The following is a 13,354-nucleotide window of genomic DNA, read 5'->3' as shown; positions in this document are numbered from 1 at the left end:
TTTCATTCTTCACACAGCTTAAGATTCCTTCTCTTTTATCAGACCTCAAAGTCAGCAGAGTATTATACCATGTTTTCCCCTGAAAAATTAGTAAGTTTTGAATGAGAGTTACCAAAGAGGTCATAATTGTTTCATCCAGATTTGAACCGTGCTCCTGGAATCCCAGAAGAATATGGTGTGGCCAATTAAGGCAAGCATACTCAACCACATCACCCTCAAAAAAGTCTTTTGGAGGATATTTGACCAGATGCTGCAAAGACAGTATGGCTAGATGAATGTGTTGCAGAGGAGGATTGATAAAATATTGCTTTGATTGTGATTGGATAGCCAAAAAATCCCGGAGAGATGTGTGATAGAGCATAATTGGCTTATCATCATCTCCAGGAATTTTGATAATGGACTGTACTTGCAATAGCCCACAAATGACCTCCTCACACTGAAGAGAGAGGAGAGAGCTGAGAAAGGAAATGGATTTGTTCTCTGTCAGAACCATGATTGTTCCAAGAATCTGACAGAAGTCTTCTGTCCAAGAAGCAGAAGAGAGGACTTGTTCATAGAGTGAATCTAGACCATTAGCTCCTGATGCCAGAAGTTTTTGCAAGGCCCTGTGTGGTATGAGATCTCCACCAACATATTGGATCAATGTAGTAGCAAATGTGAATGAACTGCCAGCCTTGTCAAGAAGTGAAATGAGATTTCGAGCTGATGGCCAGGGCTTTGGTATCCTCCGCATGATTTGCCAATTCTCGTTATAGATGCAATCAAATGCGTTCCGAAAATGTACTTCAATGTCCCGACGAGCATCAAAATTCTCTAGCTCCAGACGATGCAAAAACCAAGAGTGAGAATTATCAAACTTTTTTCGAATATGTTCCTCTACCCTGCTCGTGAGGAGAATTCGGAAAGGAAGATGAGTCCCCCCAGAAGAAGCCCTGAGCAGGACATCAATGAAGTCCGCCATCTCAGCTTTATCATCACATTCATCAAGAGCATCAATAACAACAACAGAGCTAGAGGAGATTTGTGAAGTGTTGAGATGGATTGGCTCTATGACAAGTCTTTGAAGTCGGTAAGCCATAGAGACAGTCAACCCGAGCAGGGCTGGCTCATTCTCAAGAGCATGTTCAATAGATGACTTTGCACCAGGAACAGTGAGAGAGATCTGATGGGCAAGAGTAGGAATTAGGCGAGATATATGGCTGCGTTCACCAGCGCCTCGCAAAAAGAAGAAGCTCCCTAAGAGGCGGCCCTCTGCAGTATAGCGCTCCGCAATGGTCTGTGCCAATGCCGATTTGCCATAGCCAGCTGGTCCGTTAAGCCAGCAGACAACAGCCCGCTTATCATTATCATGGCCATCAAGCCACTCCCGGACCTGAGCAATCACCTCCAATCGAGTTCCAGTATCACATCGAGGGACGTGACCTGCGCGATTATGTGTAGCATTGCTGACAGGCTTCAGCAAGCTGGCTAGACCTACGTATCATTGATTATATGAGGGGTATTAATGAATCGTAAAACTTTGACGTACTTGTGGCGGGCAGAGGGCCAGGAAGAACAACATCACGGCCAGCGATAATGACCTTTGCTCTTCCAGCTATGGTGGTTCCGGTAGCGTTTTGCAGGACCGCGGCTGATGACGAAGAATCCATAAGTGAAATGACGTGTTTTAATATGGAGACTAGGGAAGTCGGAAGGCTAAAGACGTCGATAGGTCGCGTGGTCGTCGTAGTCGATGAAGAGGTGATCAGTCGGAGATCAGTTGTGTTGATTTCGCTGTCGGGGATCTAATCGGGCGACGAAACTCCTCCCACACACAAAACCGTGTAGACCAAGTCAACTCGGACTACCGAGCCAACTCTTGCAAACAGCCCCCGCGAGATTGCACTTTCTCGCCAGCACACTCAAAAACTCAGTCTTAGAAATCCACCTCTCCGCTGGGGCGAGCGAGTGTTCTGGGGCGAAGTCCAAGATTAGCAGCGCCTTGACGATTGTAGCATGGGTTCACATTTCCAGGGAACGGCCAGTTCTCCCGGACAAGGTCACAATCTCTGTGTAAGACCTTCTATTTCGTCACCACTATGACGCATTTAACAATTTGAATAGCAGTCCACTTCTCCGACGGATGTCGACCCTTTAGCAACCAAAAGCGAATATTGCTGAGGCATAGTATGAAACGAGCGGAAACGATGGGCAAGAAGCCTGATCAAATATCAACCGCCGACATCCGTCCCTCATCCCATTAGCAGCCGTCCAGCTCCATCCACCTCACAATCGCCTCCTACACTCCCCCAATTTACCTATCTCTCTTGCGCGAAACATGCGAGCAAAAGGCGAAGAACCGTCCAGAACTTCCCTCCCTCCGCCCCCATCTCCACGCTCATTCGCGCTCGAAGTTAGACCTCCAGCCCTTCTTCCATCACCATCCCCCCAGCGATGGCTTAAAACTCTCCCTTCCCTAACCAAACCTCGGTCCTATCTCGCCTCTCGGATACGCCGGAATTCTCATGCAGACACCGCGCTCTAGCATCTCAGCCGTTTGCGTTTCTCAAATGGATGGCCAGTTCCCTGTGTTACCCGTCTTTTCACGGGATTGGAACGTCAATGAGCCTCGGACTCGTTGGTTGGAAATGATGTGGATGGGATGGAGAGTCGCCACCGTGTAGCGGATACTACCCCGCAGATCTCTTCCAGCTGGAGTTGATCCACATTGCAAACGGACTGGAGAAGCTCTTATCCAAGCAGTTCGAGACGACTCACCCTCCTCAAGTTTAAGCTCGATTTCGAAGTTGAATTGGAGCTCCTCAACGACCGCCACAATTCGTGAGGAACGTGAACGAAGCCAGCGTTGGCGAGGGTTGAGTTTTTTTGTTTGTTAGTGGGACGGGAGACGATCCTGATGGTCCCGTAGACATATACGTCCCCACGGATGGATGTCGACTCTCAAACTCAGCACATCTTACTCGTCACGTCTCTCCTATCACAATCCATGCCAACATCTGTTCTTCTCCTCCCACTCATGCTGTCTCATCCGCAGTGCCCTATGAGCGCAATCTGACCGCATTTCTTGGATCTTGATCACCGTACCGTCGACTCGTTTACATCGTCTCCAGGTACCTCCGCCCTGGTCATACCCACAGCCTGTCAGCCGTTCTTCTCAAAGACGCTGGGACGCACGCTCACAAGAACTTCGACTCTCTCTACATACCCTGTGATCCAAGAATTGACGTCCGTGTGCCCCCTCAAAACCCAAGAAAGCGTCTCCCACCTACAGCCACGGCCCACGGAACGGTGTTCACTTTCCGCTACCTCACCTCCTAACTGCCTTTCACGACACAATCAATGGGGTAGCAGCTCAACTCGTTTATAGCTGGTCGTGGTTGAAGGTTCTGCTTGGGCTTAGACCTTACCAGTGAACTGTGCTGGGAGTCTGAGTTTTGTCGTGGCCTTTGATGTTCATAAGTGACGACGATGCTCGAAAGGGTTCTAACAGGCAAAGGGAGGGTCGTGGTCTTCAAAAATTATCAACGTGAGGTCAAACGGCTTTTGATTCATCGGTTGACATTCTATTGTGGAGACTTCCCGAGTATGGCTCTCTTTGTTCCCATCATGGCGGTGGCTCACTAATCTATAGACGGCTGGGTCTTCGAATGAGAGACGCGTATCGACTATCAGAGTCCTACCTGCTTCCTCTGTCACAAGATCAAGCGCGAGGTCTACCGCTTCTACTTGCTTCCCTCAAGTCGATGACGGACGACAGCAATCTAACCTCTGCAACACTTTCACGCATTACCCCGCTACAGTCTCGCCTCTCATTCCTGGTCTGTTTTACTGCCACAAACACAAGGACACAAACCAGCCCCGAACGCCTTATGCTGGACTCGTTGGGACTTTTCACGAACTACCGATGCGCAGCTTCGAGGTTTCGTACCCGACTTGGAGGTTATTGGGCTGCCGCTCGAGCTATTGAAGGACTTGACAAGGAGATTGCTAGTCCACAAGTAGTCATCGATTGATCAAGGACGTTGTGGACTCTTGTCATTCGGATACGATCTACATCCCCAAGTTGGTCGTAGAATTTTCAGTCGATTTTTGCCAATTGTAGCCTATCGTGGCCACTGGCCATGTACTTACTTGAGGAACGGAGTCAATCTGTGCAACTGGTGTATTATTACTGTATGGGTATCCATCGTGATCTAACACCCATCATGGCAAGCAAACATCAAAACGAGCCTTTCTTCGAAAACTCACAACACCCGTCACCAGTCGAAAAACTACTTACGAAGCCCCTCAAAGAACTATCAGTCGACAAACTCACAGTAAAACCTGTCAATACTACGGGGAGAACAATTTCAACACCCTCGGATCAGAGGACACCTAGCGGTATAGTGCGAGGCGCCTGTCCAGAAACTCGCCAAAAACTCGCAGATTCGTTGGTAGCTGAAGAGAGGACGGAGCATCTTGGTTCCGTTAGGGAGCTGGTGAGTACTTACTTGGGTTTGGTGCATATCAACGACATGACGTATGTCCTGATTCTGTCTAGTTGTTCATCCCTTTGGCTATACGTCATGAGGCCAAATTCTACACCAACGCGCATTTAGTACCATCTTAGTCCCCCCTCCGTCTCTAACCCCAGCACCCTAGAAGTCAACCCACCTGCGCCGTACAACTCTCAAACGAGCAACAAACAGTGTTCGGACGGCAACTGAAACACGTCGTTAGGCTAGGGAGCCCACTGGTGATACGTACTCATGAGGCGAAAGGGCGATACGTGGCAGATTTCGAGGGGAAGTGCCAAAAGAGTCCAAGGTTCGTTTCATTCCCTTTGCTTTTCCCAGTTCTTCCAAACCCATACCACTACCACAGATTCATGTACCCTTTTCCTCCGATATGCTAGAGTTCGCAGCGTTACGATGGAGGCGAGGGATAATGCGCGGGGGGTATGGAGGTCTTGGCTTGGGTGCATTTGAAGAAAGATCAAGCTGCGCGTCATCGCCGAACACACCCTGCCTTTGCGTCCCACTTTCGCATTCTTTTCCGTCTGGAGAGCTTCCTCCTACTCCCACTCCCATGACCCATACTCGCATAAGCCCCCCTCCAAGGTCTTGCATCACAGCAGAATGTCTTCGAAACGACCAGTCTTCGGTGTCCCCTCTCTTTGGACGAGGAAGATTTCACAGTCTACCAACGTGTACTTGCAGGGCGCGGATTTGAAGACAGACATCGCGAATGGAGTCAAAGAATTCCGATCCTGTCCTTGTGGTATGCTCTTCATTGACGACCTCTTCCACAATGCTCGATCCAAATGCAGCTCTTCCACAGTTGACTTGATATGGGAGGAGGGTCGCTTCCGCCATGTCACAGCTGTACTTCAAGTTGGGGGAAACAGGACAGCAATGTGATCGTTATGCGCCTAGGAATGGGGATGAAGATGGAATTGATTATGTTCAAGTTGTTCATCTTTTGGCTGAACATACCACTGCATGTCCTCGCGAACCGTCTTCTTCCGGTAAGTCCTCGATTCCTCTTAATTTTTTATGTGAGAACTAAGTGACCGCTTTGTTAGATATGGGACATCATACTAGGAATTCAATTCCTCCATCAGAATAAGTGTTACAAGGGGATCTCAAAGGCGTAAGACCTTTTTCATTAGTAGTCGTTCGACATTTACTGATAATTCTTAGATTTTCACCTTCCTCACATCGTATCACGATTCTGAGGAAGGCCGGTTTCCTTGTAACCATACCTCTAAGGCGTCGGTCCCTCCTTTTTCCTAGATGACTTGGCTTCCTCTTCAACCTTATACCACGGCACGCGCACGGGCGGGGAGATGGAAGGTGTTGAAGTGTTGGTGCCACGGAGGGTCTGGGGTGGCAGACGTACGCTCTCAGCTCTACTTGCGTGAGCTTGATGATGTCCTTTGGGCACTAAGGGTGACATTTGGGAGTGGGCAAACCGTCGCCATGTGACAGACACTTGTCATGCTCGATCCGCTCTCGAACGACGAGCTCCAATCTTTCATAGATGTTTCCAGGGATGCGGCCTTTTCTCTCCTTTTCCCTTCAAAGACGGCGAAGGAGAATGCAAAGCACTCGTATTCTCCCACTGTTGCTGTTGTATGGACAACCACACAGCTGACACCCGGTCATGGCGTCCAGAAATCCTTTCTCCTGCACTCGAGATCACCGATCCTTAAAGGGCACCCTTCACTTCCTCGCCAAAGTTGAACGTTAACTACAGTGATTGAGGTTCTCCCATGAAGACATTTTGATCAGGTCGTGAAGCCTGTGTTGGCGAAGGACGTATCCTTCATTCCTCCTTCATTCCTTCTCCATTCTTTGTCCATTCTTTATCCCTTCCTTCTCCCTTCCCTCCACCATTCACGTACATAAACGACGCTGACGCCATGCAAACCACCATAGCAGTCATCGATAATGTTCTCGACCATCTTTCATTCGCACCAGGACCCTCAAAGATCAGCTACGTATGCGCAGATGCCATCGCCTATTTCTCCACGCGGCTCTTCTACGAATCCATAATCAATTCTTTAGCAAGCTGGAGGCACCATTGGGAGAATGGAGCCGCGAATGGGTGCATATAAGGGGGTGACACCTTTGAGGGGTTTCTGCAGGACTTACGTGCCGTTCACCACGCGTATTCGGGTAAATGGAAGCAGAAGGAGGGAGATGTGAGGCTCGTCATCGCTGTGAAATACGTGATATCGGAGTTGATGGTGCCACATACATGACTTGACGAACTGGTGAGCCCTTCGTTGTCGTCATGAATCATCCCAACTTACCTTCTTTGATAGGCACGAGTTGACATTTGTATGGTTTGTGTTTGTGAGGCCCCATGGGAGACGATTCGACCACCGCTGAGCGCGTCTCCTGATCCATACCTCTTCGAAACACCTCCTACCAAGGAAGGTATGTCTTGGGAAAAATATTTCTCTAACGCACCCATTCAATCTCCACAGACGTAATCAAACACCTAGTCTCGAAGTACTCATTCCACACGTCCCCTCAAACCGGTCTAAATGCATTTTATAACCACCCTCTGCGACGTTTGCTATCCTTTTACTCATGACCCTCATGAGGTAGCATACATCGCAGCTGAGCCATGGCCTGGATTCGTTAAACCCATATTTGACCCATATTGGACGCCAATAAACGCGACAGACCCGGACGCAGACTCTGACTCTGAGACAACCTTTCAACCCCCACCCGAAGAAACGTGCATGCGCCTCAGCCGTGTATTCAACCCCTCCCTTCCTCTCGCCCTCGACGTTCTCTATCCCCACCTCCAAAACGCCACAAACTGCGCAAAAGCGAACGAACCATCACCAAACCTCCTCGACAACCCACCAACCACCCCAAAAACCATGGTACCCCTCCCACAAGAAAGACGCGTGTGTCACCCCCCTCCCACGACTATCCGGATTCACCATCATAGCGTCCTTCCTCCCATCTACCAAGCCTCCAAAATCCGATCTGAGGATATTCGGCAGAGGACTGGACGAGAAGAAGAAATGGAAACGACGCATATCAGGTCACCCGACAAAAACGAAAGGAGGGCTGACAAAGGTCACTCACTGCCTCCTCGGCCCAACTTTGTTCACGCTAGACAGAATGCTCGGTATACCTGGTGCTCTCCTCAAGGGGAACGACGTTGATTTCAGGATACATGCACGCGTGTGCTTCCGAGTTCAGTATACCGGGAGAGTAGACGGATATGGAGGTATCACGCGTAGCTGTGTACGCAGCGATAATGAAGCTGACCGGTCTTTGACTGGAACATCGGCTGTTGATCGCTTGGATGGTTCGCCGTTCGCCGACATCGGTGGAGTGACATGTTGGCGAGGGAGTTACTTAGTCTTGGGGATATCTCCTGGGAGGCTACGCTAAAGCACGTTACTAGCACCCGCAGCAGAGTCCATCAAATCTTCGACCCAATCGACCTGGATGGCTGCGTGCAAAACCGCCACTTGAAGTTGAAAGGGTCGTCGTCACCTCACATGACGTGACAAACGCGTCAACACCGCAAAACAACTTCGAAAATCCATCATCAGGAAGGTTGTCTGTGGCCTTGATTATTTGACGCCACTGAGGACACTCAATACCCATTCAAGTTAGCTAACGTCGATCCTCGGGCTATTGCGTTGCCAGCACCGAAACTTCGCAGTTACATCCTACCTGAGCTTTTACACTGGCAAAATGATACAACTTGTTAAGCAGTGTCGAGTAATTGAGAAATCTAGTAAATAACGTTCTTCAGGAGAACGGAGGTCATGATTTGATGGGGTTCTACACAGGGCGAAGCGCTTTGATCGTTTCTTCGACGCATCCTCTCGAAAATGCTTGCCGTCACTTGCATCCTTCTAAGGCTGAGGTCATGCCAGCACACGATCATTCCGAAACTGACCACGGAGAGAACAAATTTTTTTAGAGATGGCAGATACCGAGGACAAGATATATAAAGAAGTCGGATAGCGAGCCGAATACTCTGTGTACGAGACACTGCCCTAAGCTCAAGCCAAAAGTGCAGTAGATTGTCCACGGTAGATGTTCGACTTCAGCGATGTTGATCGGAACCCTGAGCAGACCACCCATCACCATTGAGTGGTCCAATCCCATTTGTGCAGCGCCCACAATGAAATCATATGTCGGACGACAAGCTTCCGATTGAACGCCTGACTAAAAAAAGCCAGTATCAGTTGAAAGGTACGGAGATGGCGGACAGCCCGGACAGCCATGAAGCTCAGCGACATTCGTGAGTAAATCCAGTAGACACTCATTTCATTTGCTTCTTCTTCGTTAGTTGTCTGTAATTTCTCCGGGCGTTTGTAGAAAAGTGAGTCCGTCCCAAAACATAGTACGGAGGGTCGTTCTTTAGGACAGCCCCGAGTAACAGCAGAAAAGGCGGAACTTAAAGTCAATGGTAGTACAGCCTGAAGAGAAGCTCGTTGCTGCACCGGATTGTCGATTGACGCGTTATAAAGCACGCAACAGCTTGCTGTATGACTTTCCGGCTTCCGATTATTCCTTGCTTCTAACCATCATCTTCTACTATGGCTCCCCTCCACCGGCCACGAGACAAGCAGAAAGAAAAGGCGAGTGATGCTATTCGAATGGCGTGGAATGCATTCCAAAAAGAGACTTGGGAGAACCGAGGAAAGGGGAACGACAGAAACTACGTTCAAATGAGTCCCGGAGAGCTGGAGATCATTTTCCGCAAAGGTGCACGACGAAGGTGGCGCACTATCCTCAAAGACCATCGAATGGATGCTGAGGCATGAATAATGACGGACGCGGACAAGGAGGAGGTTGCCATTCTCCTCGGCTGGAACCGGGGCCAAATGATCGATGCTTGCGAGGAGGGCATTTTTGTGGTCAGTGCAGCTTTGGACATGAGCTTGCACGGAGCTGATACTTTTCAAGAACCCAGCGAAGTTGAAGCCAGACATGGCTCAGAGCCTTCCTAAGCCATCTACGCAGAACATTCCCAGACCACCTTCAGTAGGGCGAACAGAAACAATTGTGCAGCCTCAACTCCCTGCGCAACTTCCAGATTTACGTGCCCCACAACCATATACGCAGCCTAGCGGGAAGTTTTCAGAATATCTTGTGCATGCACAAGCTCAGCGACCAATTGTGCAACCCCGACCTGCATCCGCCCAACCTTCCCAACTCCAAGATTTACCTGCCTCACAATTATATACATGGCCCAGCAGTATTAAAATTCCAGAACATGCCGCACATTCCCAAGCTCAGCGTCCCCGATATTCACTTGGTCTATCACAAATGACACAATCACGACATTTGAGTGGACAATCATCACGCGTCCCACCACCGCGCCAATCACGACCTTACAGTAGTGAGGGGGAAGGTGATATAAGTGACGAGGATGACGATAGAGAAGAGGAAGGTGATACTAGCGACGAAGAAGAGAGCGGCGAAGATGACGAAGAGGAGGAGGAGGATATCGATGGTTACGATGAAGAGGTGGATAGCGATAATCCCATTAAAGAGGACGACAATAGCACGTCGGGTACCCCATTCTCGCACACCGAACCATTTTTCGGTGAGGTGAGTTGGGAAGAATTGAAAGCGAAGTCTCCTGAAACCGACTTGTTCACCGAGCAGTCTGCCTATGTGTGGGCGCAAAAGTTTCATAGAAAGGCAGCACGAAACAATAGGTCGATCGCTAAATACCGGCTTGCTGGGCTTGCAAGGATGGGGGTGGAAGAAGTGTTGATCCTTGACGTACAAGAATATGGTTGAATGGCCCACGAAAAATGGGTTAAAGCGGTCAATGCAGAGTGGGAACGGAACTTGGAGCGGGCTCAACGTGTCCCAGAGCTGACAGCGGTGCATAATGCATCCAATATTCAACAAGCTGGGGAGCTATTGGGGACCAGGGAAGCACTGCAGCATAACTTCCGTTCCGGTCAACTGAGAGACTCGAGAGCCTCGTCAAACCCAAAGACGAAAGACGGCAGGGGCGGACGCGTGCCCAAAGACATCTTCAAGCATTTGGAGTCGTTCGTTAGAAAGCGCAATGTGGCCGATGACGAAGGTGAATTTGGACCCTCACACCCTGATGGGCGACCAACTCCCAAAGAGTCACCCGTGACACTGAAGACAATCAGCCAACTAGATCCAGTCATCGGTGAGACCTCGCGTCTGCCACCCCCAGCCACACATCGCAACTATACTCCGGCGCCTTCCGGATCCCATCCCATGCACATCAAGCTACATCCAGTTATTGGTGAGACCTCACATCGGCCACCCTTGACCATGCATCGTAGCGGCACTCCAGTGCCCATCAGATCCCATCCCATGCACGCATCGTGGTACGACATTGATGAAAAGGCTATCGCAGCCGAGGACAAAACTGAGTTGAAGCCTTGGGATTCCGTACCTCACGAATATGAGCGAACCGAGCTGTTTCACAACGATATCAACAGCGTGAGGTCATCCGCATTCATGCTGGCAGAAGAAGGCGGAGATCAATATCGCCAGGATGATGAAGAGATGTCTTATGACGAGGATGAAAGCGATTGGGACAGTGTCATCAGTTCAGAAAGCTCCATAACTATGACAGAGACTTCTGCCCACTTCACGAGATCTGATCAACCACGGCCAACCGATATCGGCCAATCCGCGCCAATGATGGTGAATGCAGGAGGAACAAACCCGGATCAGCCAAGCGTCCAACGTTCCGCGTGGCGAACAACACAATCCATCCCTAAATGGATGATGCCTGCCGATATTCGTTCAAAGAGTTCCACCACCAGCACGACGGCCGCTGGTCAACAAGATCCCTGGAATAGCAGCCAATACACCCCGGCAGGGGCACAAAATGGCGGCTTCAATCGGCCTGGCGCCCAACGTCCAGCACGGATGATGCAAGGCCTTCCGAAGTTTAGGATGTTTTGGGAGAGTCCTGGATTCAACAACGGCGATAGCGATAGGAGAGGGTGAGAGGATAGCTAACGAAAGCAGCAGATGATCCTATTACACTCGATAACTGGTCAACCTGAGCACTGACAGGAGGGAGACGAGATCCTGCATCGAGTCAACACCGAAGGGGTCCTTCCTATCAACATAGTGGCAGGAGCCTTGAAGCATCTGGGCTGAAATCGCGCCGTCGAGAACGCCAGAGAATAGACAGGAAGATTGGCGAGTGCATGATGGAGGGAGGATGTTAATGGTCTGGAATCCACCTGAGTCCCACGAGGTGAAGATATACCATATCGATGTTGTAAAATGATAGCCACGTGTACAATCATTCCAGAAGGATTATGAATCTTGTTATTTGACGAATATACAAATACTTTTTCTGTCCATAGCAACTTCAGCTGGATATTCGAAGCTGGGATTTCCTTTGGAAGAATAGGACGCAAGCGAAGCGGCGAGTGGTGTCATGCGTGTGAAGTAGCTGTCCTAATCGACAAGTCGTTGTCGTCCAAAAGACGTCCAACTTTGAAGTGTTGGTAAGCACTCCGCAACAGAGTTTGAGTACATCTTGACGACTTTCCTCGAGAAACGAGGGGAAGCCATTCGGAGATGTCTCAAAGTCCATTTTCCAAGTGCCTCTTCGTCAAGATCTGCACGGAAGTATCCCTTGAAGCACGATCAAGTCAGCCAAAATGCAAAATTTAAATCGAGAAGATATGCAAGACTAACGATTGGATTAGCTCGCACTTTCTCTCGGTCCTTTTCTTCTGTATGCAGTTCCATGCGCCAGAACGTCAGATAAAGCCATTGAAGGCTCTCGAAGTTGCTCACAAGTTGGGTGAGGAGATGGGAGTCAAGAACAGGCACCTCGAGGCGCAAGCACTTTATCGTGTTTTGTGAACCTAAAAACTGGAGCAATGTCTCGTAGTCGTAATCCTTGTAAGTAACAGGCACGTCGTAACGTAGGTCAAGCTTGGTTACTGTACCAAACGATTGAAGCCACTGGACGGCGCCATTGTAGTGAGAAGGCAGTAGTCTACGCCCGACGGCCAACGTGCGCAAGTTTGGGAAGGGACAAAGAGGAAGGTCCTGACGGATCCAGGACAGCGCGCTGTTTTCCTCGGCTTGTGTGTATCTGGTGCGTAAGCGGAGATCCTGAAGACTGCTGCCAATGAACTCTACCAAGGATCGCAGTTTGGAGGATGGTATTGAATGAAATGGTAAAGCCATTCTGAGATCGCGGGGGTGAGCAATGCGGCTCAATGCCTCTAGGAGAGGATCAAAGATTTCTGTAGGATCCAGGGGCTTTGGAAGGACCAGCGCTACCGATTGAAGGGTGTTTGCATGGGTGGCAATGAAGGCTGCTAAATGCTTGAGAACTGGCGTTGGGGTTGAATCCAGGGTGCAACTGCATGGTTCCTCCAATGTGACATCAAAATGTATGAGGTTCGGAAGCGTAAGTTCCAACGGAAGAAACGATAGGACGAAGACAATGGACATGTGTTCCCGAGATCTTCAGTTTGAGAAGACTTGTGCGCGAAGAGTCGAGGATGGCTCTGACGAGAGGGAAAAGCGTGTCTGAATCCGAATCCGAATCGATGGTCAACTCTGTAATATCATTGAAACCTCGCACTACGCTGATCATATTTGCAATGGGTTCGCCAGAGCTTACCCCTTGCTTGAAGTATCCTCGGGCGTTCCTCATTTGCAGTAAGGGATTCTCGGGTTTAGCCCACCGTCCCCGCGGCTCAAACAATTCTTCAGCCAAGGAAGGCCCCAGGACGAGTCAACGAACGGGTCTCTATTTAGAGAGTCTGACTATGAGTTGAACCAGTGTCAGGAGCAAGTTGAGTAGTACCTGAGACGAGCAAGATTTTGTACAAGCCGTTTGTCCTTGA

General features: G+C 49.6%; 4 protein-coding genes across 4 annotated transcripts; 2 read left to right on the top strand and 2 right to left on the bottom strand.

Annotated features, from left to right (window-relative positions):
* Nucleotides 1-4,078: 4,078 nt before the first annotated feature.
* Nucleotides 4,079-5,076, bottom strand: LACBIDRAFT_332702 (uncharacterized protein; the record flags this gene model as incomplete). Its single annotated transcript, XM_001887201.1, has 6 exons — nt 4,079-4,130; nt 4,280-4,286; nt 4,316-4,332; nt 4,491-4,556; nt 4,747-4,854; nt 5,003-5,076. 6 exons carry the CDS (start codon nt 5,074-5,076, stop codon nt 4,079-4,081), a joined length of 324 nt encoding a protein of 107 aa, XP_001887236.1.
* Nucleotides 5,077-5,404: 328 nt separating this feature from the next.
* On the top strand, nt 5,405-7,669 carry LACBIDRAFT_332701 (uncharacterized protein; the record flags this gene model as incomplete). The annotated part of the gene is made up of 8 exons (XM_001887258.1): nt 5,405-5,506; nt 5,564-5,631; nt 5,682-5,752; nt 5,775-5,876; nt 6,273-6,481; nt 6,549-6,659; nt 6,809-6,923; nt 7,098-7,669. 8 exons carry the CDS (start codon nt 5,405-5,407, stop codon nt 7,667-7,669), a joined length of 1,350 nt encoding a protein of 449 aa, XP_001887293.1.
* Nucleotides 7,670-9,295: 1,626 nt separating this feature from the next.
* LACBIDRAFT_332700 (uncharacterized protein) lies at nt 9,296-11,480 on the top strand (the record flags this gene model as incomplete). Its single annotated transcript, XM_001887257.1, has 3 exons — nt 9,296-9,385; nt 9,435-10,082; nt 10,317-11,480. 3 exons carry the CDS (start codon nt 9,296-9,298, stop codon nt 11,478-11,480), a joined length of 1,902 nt encoding a protein of 633 aa, XP_001887292.1.
* A 462-nt stretch (nt 11,481-11,942) lies between these two features.
* LACBIDRAFT_332699 (uncharacterized protein) lies at nt 11,943-12,956 on the bottom strand (the record flags this gene model as incomplete). Its single annotated transcript, XM_001887200.1, has 2 exons — nt 11,943-12,122; nt 12,288-12,956. 2 exons carry the CDS (start codon nt 12,954-12,956, stop codon nt 11,943-11,945), a joined length of 849 nt encoding a protein of 282 aa, XP_001887235.1.
* Nucleotides 12,957-13,354: the final 398 nt, after the last annotated feature.

The sequence above is a fragment of the Laccaria bicolor genome, genomic scaffold (genome assembly GCF_000143565.1).
Source record: "Laccaria bicolor S238N-H82 LACBIscaffold_43 genomic scaffold, whole genome shotgun sequence".
Taxonomy (NCBI): Eukaryota; Fungi; Basidiomycota; class Agaricomycetes; order Agaricales; family Hydnangiaceae; genus Laccaria; species Laccaria bicolor.
Note: the sequence above shows the minus strand (reverse complement) of the source record. Positions and strands in the feature narration are given on the sequence as shown.